At 39.7% G+C, this 20856-nt stretch overlaps 1 protein-coding gene across 1 annotated transcript in view; it reads right to left on the bottom strand.

Moving 5' to 3' along the window:
- SPOCK1 (SPARC (osteonectin), cwcv and kazal like domains proteoglycan 1) overlaps nucleotides 1–20856 on the bottom strand; it is a gene marked incomplete at its 5' end in the record, with an annotated part of 409034 nt that overhangs the window by 122124 nt on the left and 266054 nt on the right. The window contains 1 exon segment of the mRNA XM_082211637.1: nucleotides 17983–18115. Within this exon segment, the coding sequence (XP_082067763.1) occupies nucleotides 17983–18115 (133 nt within the window).

Genomic DNA, 20856 nt, shown 5'->3' with positions numbered 1-20856 from the left:
GTATTCCTTTTGTATTACTGTCCTCTAATTTTTAATTCAATACAAAAAGATGATGGCTTGCAATTTACTAGAAAAACTGTCTTCAAAATCCTGTGGCTTCCTGATCACAATTAAAACCAGGCAACTGTGAAAAAGTACTTGCCTCTGAAAATAAAAGGTTTATGAATAAAAAGCAGGGATCAATAAACTGACAAAACATCTTAACCACACAAGAAAAAACTAACTGTAAGAAACCTATTCCTTAACACCCTAGGGGAAAAAAAATCTATAAATTGCTTTGTCTATGCAACATTAACACCAAAAAACAAACAAACAAAAAACAAAGGGAAAAAAACATGAAAATAATGTGTTAGACAATGTCAGGAAAAGGTTATGTACATTCCACTTTGCTGACAGACATGCTGTCATTAGAATTTAACCCATGTTGCTACATAAAGTTTGATGGTGGAACTCATGACAAATAATTAAAGGGAAACTGTCAGACAAGACCACAATTCCAATATAATGCTTTGCAGATATATTGGTCCATCAATCCAATGATGATGTCAATGCTGGGTGCATTTATGCATGCATGCATGCCTTTGTCAACATATCTACTCATTCAGTGGTACAGTAGGAGCAGTGAAAACAGGCTATAGCATCAAAACAAAGTGGAGAAAACATAGGCTCACAGAGGGGATATGAATTTATTGCAATTTCAAACTTCCAGCAAGCAATTTCTATGAGGGGATCTCTTAGGTCTTACATCCTTCTTTGGGAAGTCCAAAATAAGTAGCTGGAAAATGTAACTTCAAACTGCAACCAAATCATGGAAAACCCATGACTTTTTTCCCTAGCCAGAACTAACTAGAATTTAATCAGTGACACTGATTAAATATTAGGGTGCAATTGGGTCGGTGTCTTATGACAGGCATAGGCAAACTCTGGCCCTCCAGATGTTTGGGCCTAAAATTCCCATCATCCCTAGCTAACAGGACTTGTGTTCAGGGATGATGGGAATTGTAGTCCCAAACATCTGGAGGCCCGGAGTTTGTCTATGCCTGTCTTATGATATACTTATTTGAGTAATGGATGCCTCTGTGGATAATGCCATCCATGAAGCTCACTGGGCCAGTCATTCTCTCAGTCACCTAACCCACCCCACAGTGTTGTTGTGAGGATCAAATGAAGAGAACTATGGACTCAACTTTGAGCATCTTGTAGGAAAGGTGGGGGTATAGATACAGTAATGAATGAATGAATAATGCGTAAATACAATTTTTTAATTGTGATGTTAACAAGTCTGTTAGGGTTCATATTTTGGTGATGTTAAGAGTGGAAGGGGATACTGGGGAGGAGAGAACAGAAAGAGATGGGGAATCAAGTAGCTGGGAGGTGAGACAGCACAAGAAGAGTTATGGAAGAATACTAGTCATGTGTACAGCAAGACACTGAAATGCTATCTGCTAAGCTCTAGAAACACTTCTTGTTTTATAAAGACTCACAAGACATTTTATTTATACCTCCAAGCATTTTTGCACAAACAAAAGGGCTTAAAAAGGAGTAAGAAAGGAATGATTAAAAGGTACCTAATTCCACCAAAATGCATATGCAAGGAGTATGCAGAGTCCTGGCAAATAAATGACAATAAGCATCTAACCAGTGAAAACAAGCTTTCCTCTAACACCAGGAATCAATGATCAGGTGGCTGCTTAGTTCGTATTATCACATACACACACATTCAGAGTTGGACTTAAAGGCTAGCATTGGGGTGTTGTGAAGATGAGAGAGCTGAATGGTACCTGTCATCGCTGAGCAGTGAGTTACAGAAGGGATCCTTTTCCCTTCAGAGGAAAACTATTTCAACAGCCATACTCAAGGCAGGAAATAATGATACATTAATAATATTGTCAATCCTTGCAGGATGCCATAGTAGGAAATGCGCAGAGGGAAGGCAAAGATCACAGCTCTCCTGCTTGATGATGGATTGGTCAAAACTCTCTACAAAATGGAGTAGCTGCTATAGCTCCAAAAACTTTGTTTTTCTTTAAATAGATTGCTCCAGTGTTTCAGATTTTTTATGAAGACACTGAGATGGCAGGCAAAACCAGACTTCTACACACATCATCTGGACAAGGGCTCTCTGGCAGCACTAAAATGAATGGCTCATCTAAGGACTGGCCGTAAGGCACCTTTTCCTCTTTAACTATCCTGTGACAAGTTACTGCCAGGGTTCAATATATGAACAGATAAAGGACATAGATTTAGGTTTAGAATCATCTCTAGACTCTGGCTTTGTTCCATTTTGCAATTAAAATACACAAAGTTCAAAATTTCCACCGTATCTCTTGTTTTTGTAGGTGTCTAGCTTTGCTCTCTACTAATCAATAGGAACTGTATTGGCTCTCTACTAATCAATTTCCTGTGTTGGCTAGTCCATCTTTCCTCCCACCATTTTCCTTCCTCCTTAGCCACATATTAACTCCTGAATTTATCAGCACCAGGTGCATATACAAAGGGGCTGGAGATGCTGAATTTAGATAGTTCCATACTTTTTATTTTTAATAAAAAGGTTGATCACCTGATCTGCTCTAGTCACTCTTTAGTATTGGTATTTTACACACAACTAGTTTTGCCATGATGGTGATAAGCATTGAACTGTGCACTCAAGTAAAAGCAGTGTAAATGTGAATAGATGGCATTCACACTTAGATGTGTATTCCAATAATTTGAATACGCATATTATTTATACCCATTCTGAGTTAGGAAGAGATGCATAAGAAGGAGCCTGCTTCTGTATGGCGAATTCTTTTTCTAGATCATGCTAAATGTCTGGGAAAGCCTGCACTCAGTCAGTTTTTACTATTTGGATCATAAGTCACAACAGAGAACAGAAATTCCATTGCCAAAGACTGCGTGTTGAGTGTGAGAGCAGGGAGACCCTCTTCAGCATATAAAATGAAACACTTATTAAATGCCAAACAAAGCACAGGCATCTCTAACAATGTTTCTGCTTTTCAAAAATATCAGTTTTTGTTTAAAATATATATCTGGAAATAGGGAAGAGTTCCATTATTGTAATTGGCTGCGGGATTTGCCGAATTTTTCACATCTAAGCTGAGTATCTGAGGGAGAAAGTGAGCTACTTCTTTAAATTTCTGGAAACACATTGGAAGAATGTCACTGAATCTTACTGGTTCCTTGGGTGAAAATCCTTCCAATTTAGCAATTACTCAAAAGCCAGGTGAAAAGGAAGTGGAAAGGAAACAATATAAACTATGCCAGGGGTCTGCAACCTTTAAGACAAAAAGAGCCACTTGGACCCATTTCTGAAGAAAAAAAAAAACCTGGGAGTCGCAAAACTCGTCATTATAAAAATAACTTTTTTGTCACTTTTTTATTATTTCTTTGTTTGACCCCTCAGAATTACTCCTCCTCATAGAAATAAACATTAAATTAACAAGTTACCTTTTTGTGTGTGTGTGTTCTTCACTCCCCTTCAAAACAGTGACCAGCGTACATGCCCCCTTTCAATGCAGTGACCAGAATACATGCCCCTTACAATGTAGCGGGCGAGCGGGAAGGTGACGTCGGAACGGTGCATGACTAACGCACGCACTGCCCCCATGCGACGTCACAGCCAGTACAGCGCCCGCAACAGTGGGGAGTGTCGGGGCGCACAATGCGCCTCCTCCCCTCGCTAGTATCCGCCCCGGAGCCGCGGCAAAGGTGTAAAAGAGCCACATGTGGCTCCGGAGCCGCGGGTTGCAGACCCCTGAACTATGCAATGACGAGAATTCACATAATAGCCCCCTAATATAACCAGATACATACGTCTGAGGCACTTTCAAACATGAAAGTAAAATATTTCTAAAAATCACAACTACAGATCTTCTCACAGCTACAAAGCATTTTAGCCCAGTTTTGGAAACTAATAATTCTGGGCTACCCCATCCTCTCCATTTAACTATCACATTAGGATTTAGAAGCTTATAGTTTGCTTCATTCACCAGTACAGTAATATTTTTCTTCTTCCAACGTATCCCATCCTCAAGTAACCCTTTGTTTTATTGGATATTACTGCTTATTACTTCAGTAGATCTATTTATTATCTATCTATCTATCATCTATCTATCTATCTATCTATCTATCTATCTATCTATCTATCTATCATCTATCTATCTATCTATCTATCATCTATCTATCTATATCTATCTATCTATCTATCATCTATCTATCTATCTATCTATCTATCTATCTATCTATCTATCTATCTATCTATCATCTATCTATCATCTATCTATCATCTATCTATCTATCTATCATCTATCTATCTATCATCTATCTATCTATCTATCTATCTATCTATCTATCTATCTATCTTCTATTGATTGATTGATTGATTGCTCAATCAATAGATAGATATAGAGATATAGATATGGTGAAACGATTTTCAATAATGCTGTAGAACCTATCAAATTGAATGGATGGACCTGAACTTCCTGTTGTTAGTCCTTGCATCCCGGCTGGACCTCATTTGGGTCACTGTTAGTTGCCTCTTATTGGGTCTCAGTTTGGTAGCCATGGGGGAGGCTGGCACTTCTCTCCAGGATGACTTGAAAAAGAACTTGCCTTCTCCATGCTTCTGGTATAAACTGGTGAGATGCTAAAGGGGTGATGGAGCTGCTCCAGTTACAACAGAAGCAATAATTTGGTCCAATTCAAATGAGAATTTGGGTTACTGAGTGCCATTACACTCATCATGCTACATAAGCATGATAATCCAGATGTGAAAAACAGCCTGAAGGAATGCTGCAAGATTTATTTGGAAGCTATAGCAGCTACACTGATGATGGTGATGTTTGTTTACAGTGTCAAACGTTGCAATGCATAGTTTATTATTGCCTGTGTCAGCACTTCCTCAACCATCTTTCAGTGGATTAATAGTGTGCTCTGTCTTTGATCTTTGTGAGTTAGCCGCCCAGGAAAGCTGAAGAGAAGGGGGATGACATGTGAAGTATACACTAGATTATTACATTAAGACAAGGAGCAACTAGAGTTGACAGAAGGAAGCCTAGCATGACTTAATCATCCCAGTGAGATTCCTCTTTAGTTTCAGCTACCTTGATCAAGCTTGATCTCAAATATTGGGCAATTTCAACCTTAACGCCAATCTTAACAACAACAAAATCAGAAAGACATTTGGGACCTCAGAAAAGGGCAATTGAAATCTTTATTACATAGTAAAGGAAACAAATACTAAGCATGCAAAGAGGAAATAAAGTAGGTTTGCAACAAACAATAAACATTTGAACTGGCAAATGGTCTTATATTTGGGATATTTTAAGATAATGAAGTTCCGCTTACTTTCACGGACATTTTATTCCCTATGCCTAGTGAGGTGGAATGCTGTCATTTTGAGCAGAAAAGTCAATGTTACAATATTATGATATAAAAACTGGTTAGCATATGTCACCTCAATAAAGGAGATATGCTGTATAGGGGTTCTTCAGTTGCCAGTTTGGCAAGAAACAGCTAGGCTGATACAATTACTAAAGAGGAGGCTGAATCTTTTCAGATTTTCCATTAGAACAGTTGTGGAACCCAATTTTGATAAGAGGTCAGTAGAAACCAAAAAGGGCAAAGTGTGATCATTCAGTGGCCATTCCATTTAAACTTATTGGTCTTTAGTTATAGTTCCATGAGATATCGGAATTCCGAGAACCTTGTGATTGGATAGGGGGTTCTGGGTGGAGAGAATAAAAAGGCAGGCACATCATGTTTAGGGGAAAAGCTTGGTGTCCTTAAGGGACTTAAGAAGACTCAGGGCCTTTCTGTACATCTTCTATAGTGGTACAGTTGCTCTTTGATGTTTTTAATCTGAAACGGACTGACTGCACCTTTGGTCACATGTCACTGTTATTAGGGAGTGAGAGTGGTTTTTCCCATCCACACTGGTGATGGGTTGCAACTAACTTGAGAAAAGTTCTGTGGATGTAGTCACACCCCTTACGTACCGTTGTGTTCCTCCAGCCAGTAAAGGTTGAAGTTTTTGAGCACGTGTACATCTTTGCAATCCTGATATTCCCACAAGGTGAGTGAGCACTCATCATTAAAAGCTTGGCAGATGGAGTGTGGAAACTTGTCAGGATATTTTTGTCATTTTCTTCCAGTTCAGAACTTCTTGCCCTGCTCCTGAGCTCCTAAACCATGATTCCTGAGCAATGTGTCTGTTGCTAAGCTGCACTGTTACCTGCCTGAGTAGATATTCCTTCCTTCCTTATAAGAAAGAGCTTCTGCTTGTGTGTTTTAGAGCCAGAGCAGGACACCTACCAGATTTCCACAGAACCTCACCTGCCCATGCTTTCTGAATTTGCCTAATCAGGTTGAAGATAAATACAGTGGTACCTCAGGTTACAAATGCTTTGGGTTACAAACACTTCAGGTTACAAACTCTGCTAACCCGGAAGTAGTACCTTGGGTTGAGAACTTTGACCCAGGATGAGAATAGAAATCGTGTGGCGGTGGCAGCAGGAGGCCCCATTAGCGAAAGTGCGCCTCAGGTTAAGAATGGTTTCGGGTTAAGAACAGACCTCCGGAACGAATTAAGTTTGTAACCTGAGGTACCACTGTATGAGCATTCTACCAGTTCATTGCTTCCCAGGTCTGCTTTATGGGTGTGTTTTTTGTAAACTGGGTGATACAGTACAGTCTAGGAACAGAAGCAGCTTTACTTGGCTGTTGTGACTTTGGCAGAAAGAGATACAAATAGTTGTCTAATACTAAACTCCTACAGGTACTAAATGCATCTGACATGCTGGGTAAGCAGTGGCGCACTCCCCCCATCCTTGTGCTGCCTTCCCAAAGGCAGGAAAACACTAACTTGGCTTTTGGAAGGAGGGGGAGGACTCTAAGACCTTGTGAGAGCCTCAAGCCTCCTTCTCAAAGCCCAGTGAGTCACTTATCTGGCTTTGAGACTGCGCCCAGTGCATGTGCACTGTTCATACAGCCCTAAATCCACCCCTGGGGCGAGCAAAGTTGCAACTACTGGAATTCTCCTCTTCTACACGCCATTAAAAATACAGGAGCACAATCTTCCTTTGATTCTGGCCATTAATGCCTATCATGGACTAAGCAGGTTCTCCATTGTTAGTGAGTCACATATGCAGACGCATAGCTTGTCCTGATAACCTGTTTAGTGAACATTCCACCTGATCTGTTTGCTTGGAGGTTATGTGACTTCTCATCCATCAATAGTTATTCCACACTTTTTAGTTCATTTCCTGTCGCTTTCTTTACCACAAGTTTTTTTTTTTAAAAAAGTGGATTTGTTGTGCTAGAACACCAGAAACATTCTAAGCCACTTAACTGTGAAAACCTAAATGTCTGGTATGTGACTAAATCCCTCTCATAAAATAGTGACAGTGTAGAGGTGACCATTGGTGAATACAATAAAGCAAAGAGAAATTCAAATTCACTGGTTCACTAAGGCATCAACTACTGCATCGTCTCCCCTCCCAAATTTCTGGAAACACTGCTTGCCTCCAATTTTCTTGACGAATTAGTGAGTGCTATGACAACAGTGGGCATTTTTTTGTTCCTATTTTCAAACAAGAGGCTTGATAATTGGATTAATTTGTTTACAATCATTTAATTAAATTTGCCAAACAACAATGTACATACTTGGAGGCACAATAATTATACCTATGTGTACCTTCCAATCACTGAAAGGGCTGTTAGTCACTGAGGAAGTATTTGGTAATTTAAGATTACCCTTATTTTCATTTTCTGATTAGTGAAGAACAGTCATCGTCATGTTCAGGTAATTGCTTTATTAACTAGCTTAATTACACATCCTGTAAAAGTGGCAGCTACGCAGTTATTCTGCTTAATGTGTTGCTCAGGAAAAAGTGCTAACTAATTGCTTACATATTCCTTTTAGACGCCTGGAATATTTGCTGGCATAATTCATTTGTGAAGACTATGGTGGAAATGCTATGAATTGGTACTTGGTGTGATGCCAGAGAACAAGATAAAGTTCTACCTGAACATCAGTTGTATGGTTTATGATTCTTTCAACAAGCAGGGAAAGGCTTTGAACCTAAATCCAATTCCTTAAAAACAAGCTCCATTGAAGCATCAGCCCTGGGCAGGTGACAGGATACAACTTGTGTATTCGGTCCATAAAGAAGATCCACACCATGAGATTAGGAGAAGGGCCAGAAGGCACAGCCCCGGTCTCACACTCCATATGTTCACCATCACTAGTTTTAATGTCATTTGCCCAGGTCTTCGTTTCCACAAAAAATGTGTTCAAGGTCAAGCTGAGAAGTAATATGCCGCCCAGCCTTTCCCCAGTGTCTAATTAATTTAATTACGATTTTGGTGTACTAAGAACTTGACAATTCAAAGATGTATAGGAATATGATCCGGGGTATCTTCAAATTGACAATTAGTGCACTGTCTGTTTAGAAGTACAAGAATATGAATTTTGAATGCGATATCAGATATAGGTGGGTAGGTTCCACTGGATGGAATAGAACTGCTGCCGACAGATGTTTATGGGTTTTTTTGTTTTGTTTTTGAGGAAAGGGGAATGTGTCCTTTAAAGAATAGCCATAAGTTTGTAAGGGTACTGGAGAAGTTGTAGCTTGGAAAGAGCTACGAACTACAAACTGCATTGTGTTACATTTTTTATCTTTTAGATTACTTTCTTTAAAGTGAACTCTACAACCACAATGTGTCATTTAACTATAAAAACGTCTTGAAATTAATTTAGTAAAGAGGCTATACCCAAGATGTACACCCAATATTGTCACAAACAAAGTCCAGGAAATGGAGATAATCCAGGAATACTTTGCAGTTCTTAATTTCCTCCTCTTCTAGAATTTAGAACCCTGCCAGCTCGTGCATCATGGGATGTGATTTGAGAATCATATAATACACAGCAGGAATGTATGCTAAATTCTCTTTCCCTGGATCTCCTGCTGTTCCAGGCAAATGCTATATTGAGTTGGCAATTCCATTTTACTGCCATTATCATTAATAGACATTGTTTCCATTCAGTGCAGAGTCTCAGTGCCTTATTATCCAAATGAACTGGAAATCCACACTGTGGTACAATATTGAGAATGGTGGCACCAGAAAGGGTGTGTGTGTGAAAAGGTAACTGAATGGAACAAACTTTGCCCCAATGTGAAATATGCCTTGTTTACTTAGGTGGATTTAGCATGCTTAGAATGGCAGCCTTATTTTTAATTTCAAGTTTATGATCCAGTTACAATTTGTATGTGAAATGTGAGTGTTCTTCAAATAACCACAGGGAGCAGCCATCATTTCCGCCCCCTCTGGTGCCACCAATGGTTTGGAGGACTTGCTACTGTTATTGTGAGTAGCATATCAAAGTCCAGATTTTGGTTCGTTATATGAGATTGTAATTAACATTTGTGCCAGACTTTCAATGCGGAGAATTCTATAAAATTATCATAAATGTTCTGAAATAATAATTATTGTACAAAATCAAGTCAGTCTCTGGCATCAGAATTTTGTTTTGTTTTGCTATTATGTACTCAACCCGTGTGCTCTACAGCTTCATGACAGAAAGCATCCAAAATCCAATTTTCAGATACAAAAGCTGGATTGCCAGTGAGTGAACCGCAAGCCAAAATGTTATTACTGGTGTTAATCTGCAACAACCAACAGCAACAAAATATGGTACAAACATCGCCATCCATCATTACCAGAGAATGACGAATGGGAATGTGCTGGGATGCAGCCGTCATTATTGACAATTGGGTTACATGCAGCTGCCCAGGTACTGTGTGTTTGAACAAGGACGAAACAGTAATTCACAAATATCATTGTCCCCTCTGGCCAACAACTTTCAACAGAACTGCAGCTGGTGAGATTCAACCTTTGCTGAAACTGGAAAGAGTCTCTGTGGTGGCTTGTTGTGTGATTGCAGTCTGTGCAATAATTTTGACAGCACAGTAGGAGCCACGGGAGCGCTTGAAAACAGAAACACTGTGGCCATTTATTATAAGAGGTTGCCCTGCTGTGGACAGCCAAAGCAACCGAAGAGCTGATATTCATCTGACAGTGGCTTTGGTTATCATAAACCCACTCCGTCATGTAATGTACTGGCATTCCAGTTTAAAAGGACTACACAGTTTTATTGTCCTTCGAAGAATAAGTAGTGCTTAGATTTAAAACTGAGACTGATTCCACAAAAAATGATGTTTTGGGTATACTGGATTTTATAGCACCTTTATGGGAAATAACTGACTAGTTCAGATAGATGCAATAAATGTAATGCTGAAACCGTACCCTTGAGATGCATGATGTCCCATGGTGTCTTCCTTCTGATTTTTGTTTGTGTTAACTTTGTTTTGGATAAATCCTTTATATTTGTGGATATTCATGCATTCTGACATTATATTCCTGGGGTGTGGGGACTAACAAATAGACAACAAAGGGGATCCTGCAAATCATGTTCCTAGATAGGGACACCAATTCTTAGCTCTTCTGATAAGTTTGGCCTCTGGAGGACAACTAATTTTCTCCACTCTAGATACACATGGAAGCTATATGATACGACAGTGTTATCTCTATTATGTCAGATGCATTGTGTCTTCTGTGTTACATTTCAAAACAATGATAATCCACAAATGCCACTTTTGCTATTCTGAATTTTGTAAAGCTCATTAAGACATTTGCTTGCTGAAGCCTAGAACATTCCCTGAAATTTTGGGCAGGCATTAGAATTTCCTGATAATTACTTACAATCATCAACATTTTATTTGCTAGGACATTAAATCTTGACCTTTAGTTTCACAGCAGTTGCTTGAAACAATTTAGACTGCCTGGGAAATGAAACCTTGTGTGAAGTCAAACAGCTGAAATAAATGCCAAGCCCATAAAAGCTGGCACTGCTGAGAACCATGTGGGTAACATTAGAGTGGGGGAGGGGGAATCCAGCATTACACTTGTCAGTTTTACATTTCTCCTTAGAGAATGGCCCTGGTAAACCATTTACTCATTGCAAACACAGAAATTTTCAAACAGCAAAGGGTAGAAGTTGGTTTCTATGGCATACTAAGGTTTCCATATAACTAAAATTATGCGCCCAGAAAATGGAAAATCTGTGCAATGACCAAAATGTACATACAGAGATCATTGGTTGCTAATCAAATGTTGTAGTTGCAATAACCCTGGTCTGCCCTATGGGGAGGATCATGGGACAGGGCTCTGAAATTCAGTATGAAGTCCGGGACAATTCATCACCCTCTGCTGCCGCTCTGTGTCTGGGAAGAGAGCTGGAGTTTGTCTGTTGCACAGAATCTCAGACACATGAGCACACTTCAGACATCCTTTGAATGAGTTCAGTAAACACTATAGGAACATGCTCTACCTCTCTGTCACTCCTCAGATCACTCTCCATGAGTTGGAGGGTCATTTTCTGATGCAGAGAAACTGCTGTGCATATGGAGGCTCCACACACATTTAGAACACTGGAAAACTGGGTTTTAAATTGTGAGGGAATCCTCTATGAGTGTAAGCAGGCATTCTACTTCAAAAGATTTCCCTCCTACTTGAGATGGTGGTAGATATAACATTCTCATCCCCATATATCTGCATATTTACAAAATTTATAAGTTGTACCATAGAAATGCAGTGGACTATGAGAAGAATTAGGGATCAAGACAGGCTGCAACATGTGGATGTAGGTATTATGCAAAGCCCAAGTGAGACATCAATGATTTGAGGCACGTCAGGTTGTCTAGGGGCAATTGTGAGTTATGGATTAGATAGACTCTTGATGTGCCAGTGAATAGTCTTCCCCTACTATTCCTTACTTGGTTCAGCTTGCCTGAACATAAACTTTTGCCTTATACTGCTGAGCTGTCACTTGGAATGGAACAATGGTTTTTATGTAGTATCATGTTTTAAACAACGCGGCTGAAACATTGCTTTATTCAGATGGTTTTATATCATATATTTTTGTGGCAGAATGTTGTACAGTGCCTTGTGAGGGCCACGCACCCTCAGAGGTGGTTTAGAAATCTCCGAACAAGCAAACCACGAAGTCTTTTGTATGCATTATTATTTCTTATAAATTTTCTTATTCTATTCTGACTTTTAGCTTATTTTTTTTGGAGAATCTAAGACTTTGTTATGATTTACTAATAAACATGTGAAAGAACTGGTTTCAAGAGAAGTACTGTACAAAAATACTACTTATGTTGGGTGAGTGATGAAAAGTTTATATTGAAAGAAACAACAAACTGGAGTCAGAGATTTTTAATGTTACCCAAGTCAAGCTGTGAAACCTGATACACATTTGTTTTGCATAATTTGCAACAAAGTACTATTACAAGAAAGCACTCTGACAATGGACCACTTCCTTGTAGTATAAAGGTCAAAAGAATCCTGTGTTTGGTAGCTGTGATTGACATATCCTTTGAGAAATTGCTATTCATTATAACTGTCACCTGCAGAAACTTCAATCCAAATTTTCAAGCAAACCTGCTAGAAACATGCAACAGAAGGAGGGAAAAAATAGCAATAGCAGAAGAATTCTGGACTTGATTAAAATGAAAGCCAATAGTAGATAGGTAGCCGTGTTGGTCTGCCATAGTCAAAATAAAAAAATTCCTTCCAGTAGCACCTTAAAGACCAACTAAGTTAGTTCTTGGTATGAGCTTTCGTGTGCATGCACACTTCTTCAGATACACTGAAACAGAAGTTGCCAGATCCTTCTATATAGTGAGAAGGTGGGGAGGGGTGTTACTCAGAAGGGTGGTGGGAATGGGAGATAGGCAGATAGCTGAGAGAGCCTCTTGACGACTCTTAACGACTGTAATAGGTCTTACAGGAAAAGGCAAGGGGTGGGAAGGTGAGAAATGGTTTAGTTATGTATAGTGAGATAAGAATCCAATGTCTTTGTTCAGCCCAGGTCTTTTCATGGTTTTAAGTTTGGTAATGAGTTGTAATTCAGCAGCTTCTCTTTCCAGTCTATTTCTGAAATTCCTTTGTAGTAAAACAGCTACTTTGAGATCTTGTATAGAATGTCCTGGGAGATTGAAGTGTTCTCCTACTGGTTTCTCTGTTCTGTGATTCTTGATGTCAGATTTATGTCCGTTTATTCTTTGGCGTAAGGTTTGGCCTGTTTGTCCAATATAGAGAGCTGAAGGACACTGTTGGCATTTGATGGCATACACAATGTTAGACGATGAGCAATTAAATAGTCCCGAGATGGTATGTGTGATGTTGTTGGGGCCAGTAATGGTGTTGTCCGGGTGTATGTGGCAGCAAAGTTGGCATCTGGGTTTATTGCAGGCTCTGGTGCCAGTGTCTGTGTTAAGTCTGGTTGTAGTATTATTGTGGGTTAGGAGTTGTTTAAGATTGGGTGGTTGTCTGTAGGCAATGAAAGGTCTTCCTCCCAGAGCTTGAGAAAGAGAACTGTCATTGTCCAGGAGAGGTTGTAGATCTCTGATGATGCGTTGTACTGTTTTAACTTGGGAGCTGTATGTGATGACTAGAGGTGTTCTGTTATTTTCTTTTTTGGGTCTGTCTTGCAGCAAGTTCTCTCTGGGTATCAGTCTGGCTCTGTTGATCTGTTGTCTAACTTCATCTGCTGGGTATTTTAGTTCTGAGAAGGTTTGCTGTAGATCCTTTAGGTGAGAGTCTCTGTCTGTAGAATTGGAACAGATGCGGCTGTAACGTAGTGCCTGGCTATATACAATGGACTGTTTGGTATGTTTGGGATGTTAGCTAGAGGCATGTAGATATGTTTGTCGGTCAGTTGGTTTGCGGTATAAGGTGGTGTCTATGCGCCCATCCTGTATTTTTATAGTAGTGTCCAAAAAATGTATTTCTTGCATAGATTGATTCATTGTAAGGTTGATAGTGGGGTGAAAATCATTAAATTTCTGGTGAAATTTATTCTTACGCCAAAGAATAAACGGACATAAATCTGACATCAAGAATCACAGAACAGAGAAACCAGTAGGAGAACACTTCAATCTCCCAGGACATTCTATACAAGATCTCAAAGTAGCTGTTTTACTACAAAGGAATTTCAGAAATAGACTGGAAAGAGAAGCTGCTGAATTACAACTCATTACCAAACTTAAAACCATGAAAAGACCTGGGCTGAACAAAGACATTGGATTCTTATCTCACTATACATAACTAAACCATTTCTCACCTTCCCACCCCTTGCCTTTTCCTGTAAGACCTATTACAGTCGTTAAGAGTCGTCAAGAGGCTCTCTCAGCTATCTGCCTATCTCCCATTCCCACCACCCTTCTGAGTAACACCCCTCCCCACCTTCTCACTATATAGAAGGATCTGGCAACTTCTGTTTCAGTGTATCTGAAGAAGTGTGCATGCACACGAAAGCTCATACCAAGAACTAACTTAGTTGGTCTTTAAGGTGCTACTGGAAGGAATTTTTTTATTTTGATGAAAGCCAATGAAACTATAATTGCCCAGCACATGGGAAGGCGTATAGTACACTACTGAGGGGAAATTAACAGAGTCATCCATGCCGCATTTTCCAGAAACTGGTGTCAAAATAAGTTTCCTTACAATCCTTGTGGGGACCACAAGCCACTGAAATGGGAATTATAGGACATTATTCTTTAAACACATTATTAAAAGACTTAAGTCCTGTACAGATAAAAACACAGTAGAATGAATATGTGGGGAGTTGGGAGATAGCTGGGGCAACCTAATCAGATGGGTGTGGTGGTATTACTAATCACCAATCACCAAACACTAATTAATTATTAATTATCAATTATTTCTTCTTGACCCCACCTTCCACATGTTTCTTCTAATAGAGCATATGTATGTACAAGGTGCATGGAAAATCTATACCCTGTGAAATCTCTACCTTGCAAGCATGCTGCGTATAATTGCACATGTACCTTGTCAAGTCTACACACCTAATACATAGGAAGTAAGGAGGAAATGATGCCAATGGGTGAGATGCTGGCCTTCCATCCACACACTGATTTTACCTAGATCTCTTTCAAAGTGGAATGAGGGGTGGAAGAGCCTGCCTTTCCCAGACAGCTATAGGCAACAGCAGGAGGCATTAGACGTCTTCATTATAACTAGCAGAATCAAAACTGAGCCAGAGAAGGCTAGTGAACTAACAATATCAATGGCTCTGGATCAAAAAAGTATTTGGATGTAGTGATAAATAATCAAAGGGGCTTCTGAAAGATCTGGGGCTCAGCCTAAATCATGCAGTAAAGGCACGATAAGCCAGTGGAACAGATTGACTGAATATACAATAAAAGGCATTTACCATGGATTTATCAAGTCAATCCCATTTTGTTTTATCTGAGCATATTCTAAGTGGCTAAGAAGAGCATGGAAGAGCAAGATAATCACAAGAGAATGGAAATGTATTTTTGAAAGAAGACTTAAAGGAATCAGTAACAGAGAATCTAGTTGGTGCATACATAAGTGCCATATGAAAGCAAGTGCTGGTTCATATGGAGCTGTCTTACTCACACCAATGGTCCATTGAGCTCAGTACAGCCTCCCCAGACAGACAGAAACTCTCATGGTTTGCTGGAAAAGACATTTTCCAGTCCTGGTACTGGACATACTTTTGGCTGGGGATATTCATTGCCCGATTACCAAATAGGTAGAGTAGGCACTGGCCTATGGGCCTATTAGGGGCTCTGCAACAATGGATCAAAATAATATTTATTTGCTCTTGAAATAAAATTAGAAAAAGGATTCAGATATAATTTGCAAGCCCCCCCCCCTCGAGATTTCGACTGCCCAGGGGCCTTCACAGGGTTTAATCCGGCACTGAGGATAATATGAACTGAACCTATAAAAAGAGTGTGCTATATCACCAAGCTATGACTGCTCCCTTAAATGTACAACACATATTCAAGTGCAATAATTCATTGTTACTATGGGATTATCTCGTTATATGTGATTAAATATTCTCTAATATTTTGGAAACATTCACACACATGCACACAGCTCACAGATGTTATTTTGCCACCCAACCTAGATGGACAGCCAAGTGCTAGCTCAGCCAATGAAACTTCCCAATATACACCTTGCCCTCTAGTGCTTGATTGAGCATATCTTGGCAAAATTAGTCTGTCTTATCACTATGGATAACTCAGCTTCTCCACAATTATCAATTTGCCTCTTTGTCATGTTGTCATGTTCCACATTTAATTCAAAAACTAAGGTTTTCCCCCCTAGCTCTGCTCCTCTCTAGCTCTGTGTGATTGCCTGGGAACTGGCTTCAGAGGCTGAACCTGAGGAATCCCAGCCTGTACAGGAGTCCCCACCTCCAGGGCCGGCTGAGCCAGGGTAGGGGCTTGAATGTGAAGGGCTCTCACCTGTGCTGGATCCTCAGGAGCAGACACCAGCTGAATCCGCTCTGGCTCCGGAGGTGATTGAGTACCCATTTCCTGCAGGTGCTCCTCTCCCAGCCCCGTCAGGGGAAGGTGAGGTTGTCTCTGGGTCCAGTAACCCTCCAGCCTCTCCTGAGCTGCAGAGGCTTAGGGCAGAGAGGTGGAGGGAACTAAGTTCTCGCAGGAGGCGTGATCGCCTCCAGGCCAGGAGAGGCGAGTCACCTGTGGACCGGGGCTGCCCTATGCCTCAGAGGAGATAAAGGCCAGTCAGCCCAGTCCCAGATTGCGGGAGCAACATCGTTGGTTACCTGTTCCTGCCGGCACCCTGTCCTGCTTTCTGCCAGAGTTCCTGACCATGCCCGACTCCCTGCCTTGGACCCCGCTTCAGCCTTGGACCGGACACAGACTATGCTGCATGGTAACCACCCCCATCACTATATATTCATTCTAACCCACATTTCTTCTCACACCCTCACCTACTGCATCTGCTTGATTCTGTTATGGCATCTCCTTTACACAATTGAAGCCAAACTTCTCTATCTTGATATAGATGATAAATCCTTGGTGCATGGATCATGCAATTTTTATCACCTGGGTACTTGCTAATACAATGTAGGAGCTAAATATACATTAAAGTGAGTTAGGTCACCACAGTTACAGCCCTTTGGGGCACTTTTTATATGGTATATACGGATGCATTTTATCTTTTCTTCTTTATATTTATGTTTTCAGACTTGTTATCATAAAGTATCATATCCAAGCAAAACCTTTGTGAATAGGGTATATTATTTGTCTATAGCAATGAATGTATGAATAAATGATTAATCCAACATAGTACACCGCAAAGAACAAAACATGAAAATCTTAATTCCACTTAAAAAGTGAGGTATCAACACTTGAATTAAACAGGACTAAGGAGGTGATTTTTTTTTAACCAAATCAACACCTAAGGCGTTAATAATCAGGCCAATAAAAAATATCCACTGACTGCATTATCTGCTCTCAGATGTGGAAATCCTTTAGTATTTTAGCTATGTCTTTGGTGTACTGGTTTAGAATATATATATGACATATGCAGCACACCAAGTGAATTATATTTTCACTATAAAGTCAAATGTTACACTTCCCACCAAGGTTTTTACTCTCTAACAACCATGCATTGAGTGATATAAATGCAGTGCACATCGTTCATTTTAATGCGTTATGCTACACCATAAAGAAAAGGAAATATAGGGAAACATAAAGCCACAGATTCACATAACAGGTGTCTTCAATCAATTGTTACTGCTTTTTCTGCACACTCTAAACACAAGATCCACGTTATTTCCATTGTGCAGGAAGTTTGGCATCCAATCTGGCAATCTTACAATACCGTTAAAAAATGCTTCTAAATGTGGATCCCCCTTTCACTTTCCAGTCTGGGGTGTAGAGGAACTCTCTTGAACTACTGGCAGTTTCAGTTGACATGAGGAGCATCAGGGTAACAGCCTTCCTTACTCACAGTCTTACATGTTTCATTAAATGGCTTGGGTTTGAAAGCTCACATTCCTAAATGGTACTTTTGCAAATGCCCGAATTACGACAGAAGCGCTTTTGTCATTACCTTTGTTGTGTAAGTATGTCCATCGGAGCCACAAACCGCACTGGAATGCATCAGAGGGCATGGCTTGCATTTTACTAAATTAGCTGGTCCATTCCAGTGCCTCTGGGGAAGGTTTCCTTTCTTTTGCCGAAGGCTGGAAGAGAAGGCAGGGGTCTGTGTGAATGTGATAGACAACTAAGACAAGTCTCTGCCAAATTGAAGCCTGAAAACAATCTAAATTTTGTGCATGGAATCCTTTTGGATCTAATTCTGCCTAAGCACATTTCAGGGCCAGCTAAAGGGTGAATTTATAATTGTTGGCAAAGCAATATTGTTTATTTCCAGTAGTTATATAACAAAATGATTACTGTTATTGGTTGTATGAGAAAAACAATAAAAGCCATAGGAGACAGAAGAAGACAGAAGTAAATCATAAACATGAAAACTAGCAATAGCATAAAAACAGCATATAATAACAAAAAAGCACTACCAGCAGCAACAACAACAATTTAAGGTACAGTAATAACAATGTGGATGATAGGGATATCCAGAATGTATTTTATATGTTTTAGATAAGAGATTGATGTACTGAATGGGAAAGTGAAGCTAAGATTATGCATAGTAAAGGTAACGGGACCCCTGACCATTAGGTCCAGTTGTGGCCGACTCTGGGGTTGCAGCGCTCATCTCGCTTTATTGGCCGAGGGAGCCAGCGTACAGTTTCTGGGTCATGTGGCCAGCATGACTAAGCCACTTCTGGCGAACCAGAGCAGCACACGGAAATGCCGTTTACCTTCCCGCCAGAGCGGTACCTATTTATCTACTTGCACTTTGATGTGCTTTCAAATTGCTAGGTTGGCAGGAGCAGGGACCGAGCAATGGGAGCTCACCCCATCACAGGGATTAAAACCACCGACCTTCTGATTGGCAAGTCCTAGGCTCTGTGGTTTAACCCACAGCGCCACCCGCGTCCCAAACAGATTATGCATAGAGAGCTACAATTTTAAGTGTAAGCATTTTTTGTCTAGCATTCTCCCTAACATGTTATTAGAGCACATGCATGCAGAAAGCACCATATTTGAATTCTGGCATCAGGTAGGGTGAGAAAAGACTTTTGCCTGACACCCTGGATTGCAGTTGCCAGTCAGGGCTGCTAATACTCAGCTAGGAAGACAGCCTTACAATGTAGCTTTATATGCTTTTAAACTATTTTAGGGATTCTTCTTAAATGAAAAGTAACAAGAAGAAAACTCCATTCAGTATAACCAATGTTGACAACTAGCTTAATATTAAAGTTGGTATGTACGGAGAAGCTCATTCAGTTGATGAGTGAGCTAGATACTATGATTTTATATTTCTGTTTCCAGTGGCCTGCTATTTAAGGAATATATTGTTAAGCTGATTTTATTTTATAATCTCATAGGAAATATTCTAAAATGGGGCAATGCACAGCTGAGGTCACTCCTATGACTTTATCTACTACAATGTTCACATTTCTTTGTGCTTTGCAATGTACCCATTTTTGGATTATGAATGTTTCTAAACCTACTGAAAAGCCTGCAATGTACCACTCTGGATATCTGAAACTTCAAAAATGAATCGCTATCTTGACTGTGTCATTGATGTTCTCATTTCCTCTCTTCAGTACTTTAACTATTACATTATAGGGTTTCAGATCTAGGGTCTTTTTTAACTTGTTGGATTTTAGATTCTATATTGTGATATTGAAAGCCTCTGCTACCCCTGAATCACCAATGGTATGAGAACTATGGCCTCCTTTTTCATACAGGAGTGAATAACACCATGGATAAAATAAAATTTGACACTTGGCAGTCCAATGTCCACTGACATTGTGCCCACCCTCCGATCTGTTGCAGTCGCACAATACTAAGATTCCTCTGTATGAGTAGTTTTGTACATTTGCTATGTTACAGTTTATCAAATTAGCATGGTCAACTAAATAAAGATGTATCCCTTCTTAGCATACAAACATATCCACAAGGTCTTGGTGCCAAGCAGAATTTAGCAGTACCCAGGATTTGAAACCATTGTTCTGAAGCTGGCTACTGATCCTGCCCAAGAGAAATAAGAAAAATCAACCACTGCATGATTTATGAAATTAAAGTTAAAGGGCATTCAATGAACAAAGTGCCATATAAATGTCTGTTTAAAAATATTATATTTCTATCTAAAAATAAAATATAAGCACCTTAAAAATAGGACTGGCATTCCTGATAGCCTTTTAAATAATTGTTAAGGGTAACGGCAACTCTATTTTTAAGATTCATTTATATTTTGCATAGTTGTGCTAGTTAAGTATTATTAAGGTTACTAAATGTTATATTGTTTTAGGTTGTGCTTTTCTATGATCACTTTCAGTATATCTGGTCTACAAATCATAACATCAAATACAGTACATACAGTTATCAAGACAATACATGCATGCACCTTTTAACATGAGAGTATAAGAAAATCCATGAATAATCAGAAAGAGTTATAAATAGAGATAATGCCTATTGTCAATTTGGTGCCTGCTATAGTAATTCCTTCTAAAAGCTTTAGCTCAGATTGGTATCTTTCTATAAAAGTTACAGTATAGGAGGACATGAGCTATTGTTTCAACTGAGCTGTTTTTGCAAGGGACAAACTGTCAAGTGCCAAGGGCAGCCTGGAAAATTGACCCTAAATGCTGATAGCAAAGCACTGAACCAGCACATGGAAATGTTCTTCTGTTACCTAGGGATATTCAAAATTGCTAAATACCTAGCAAATCAATGATCTCTTTTAGGTTCTAGACTAAAGGACAGTGGTGAAAAAACCCACCCCCAATATGTCAGACTTGACAAATTTTTCAAGTTATGATCTAGAAGCCTCTTTAATGTAGCTGGTTGCTTT

The sequence above is a fragment of the Podarcis vaucheri genome (assembly GCF_965113315.1).
Source record: "Podarcis vaucheri genome assembly, chromosome: 2".
Taxonomy (NCBI): domain Eukaryota; kingdom Metazoa; phylum Chordata; class Lepidosauria; order Squamata; family Lacertidae; genus Podarcis; species Podarcis vaucheri.
The sequence above is the reverse complement of the archived record's forward strand: the minus strand, read 5'-3'. Positions and strand labels throughout refer to the sequence as shown.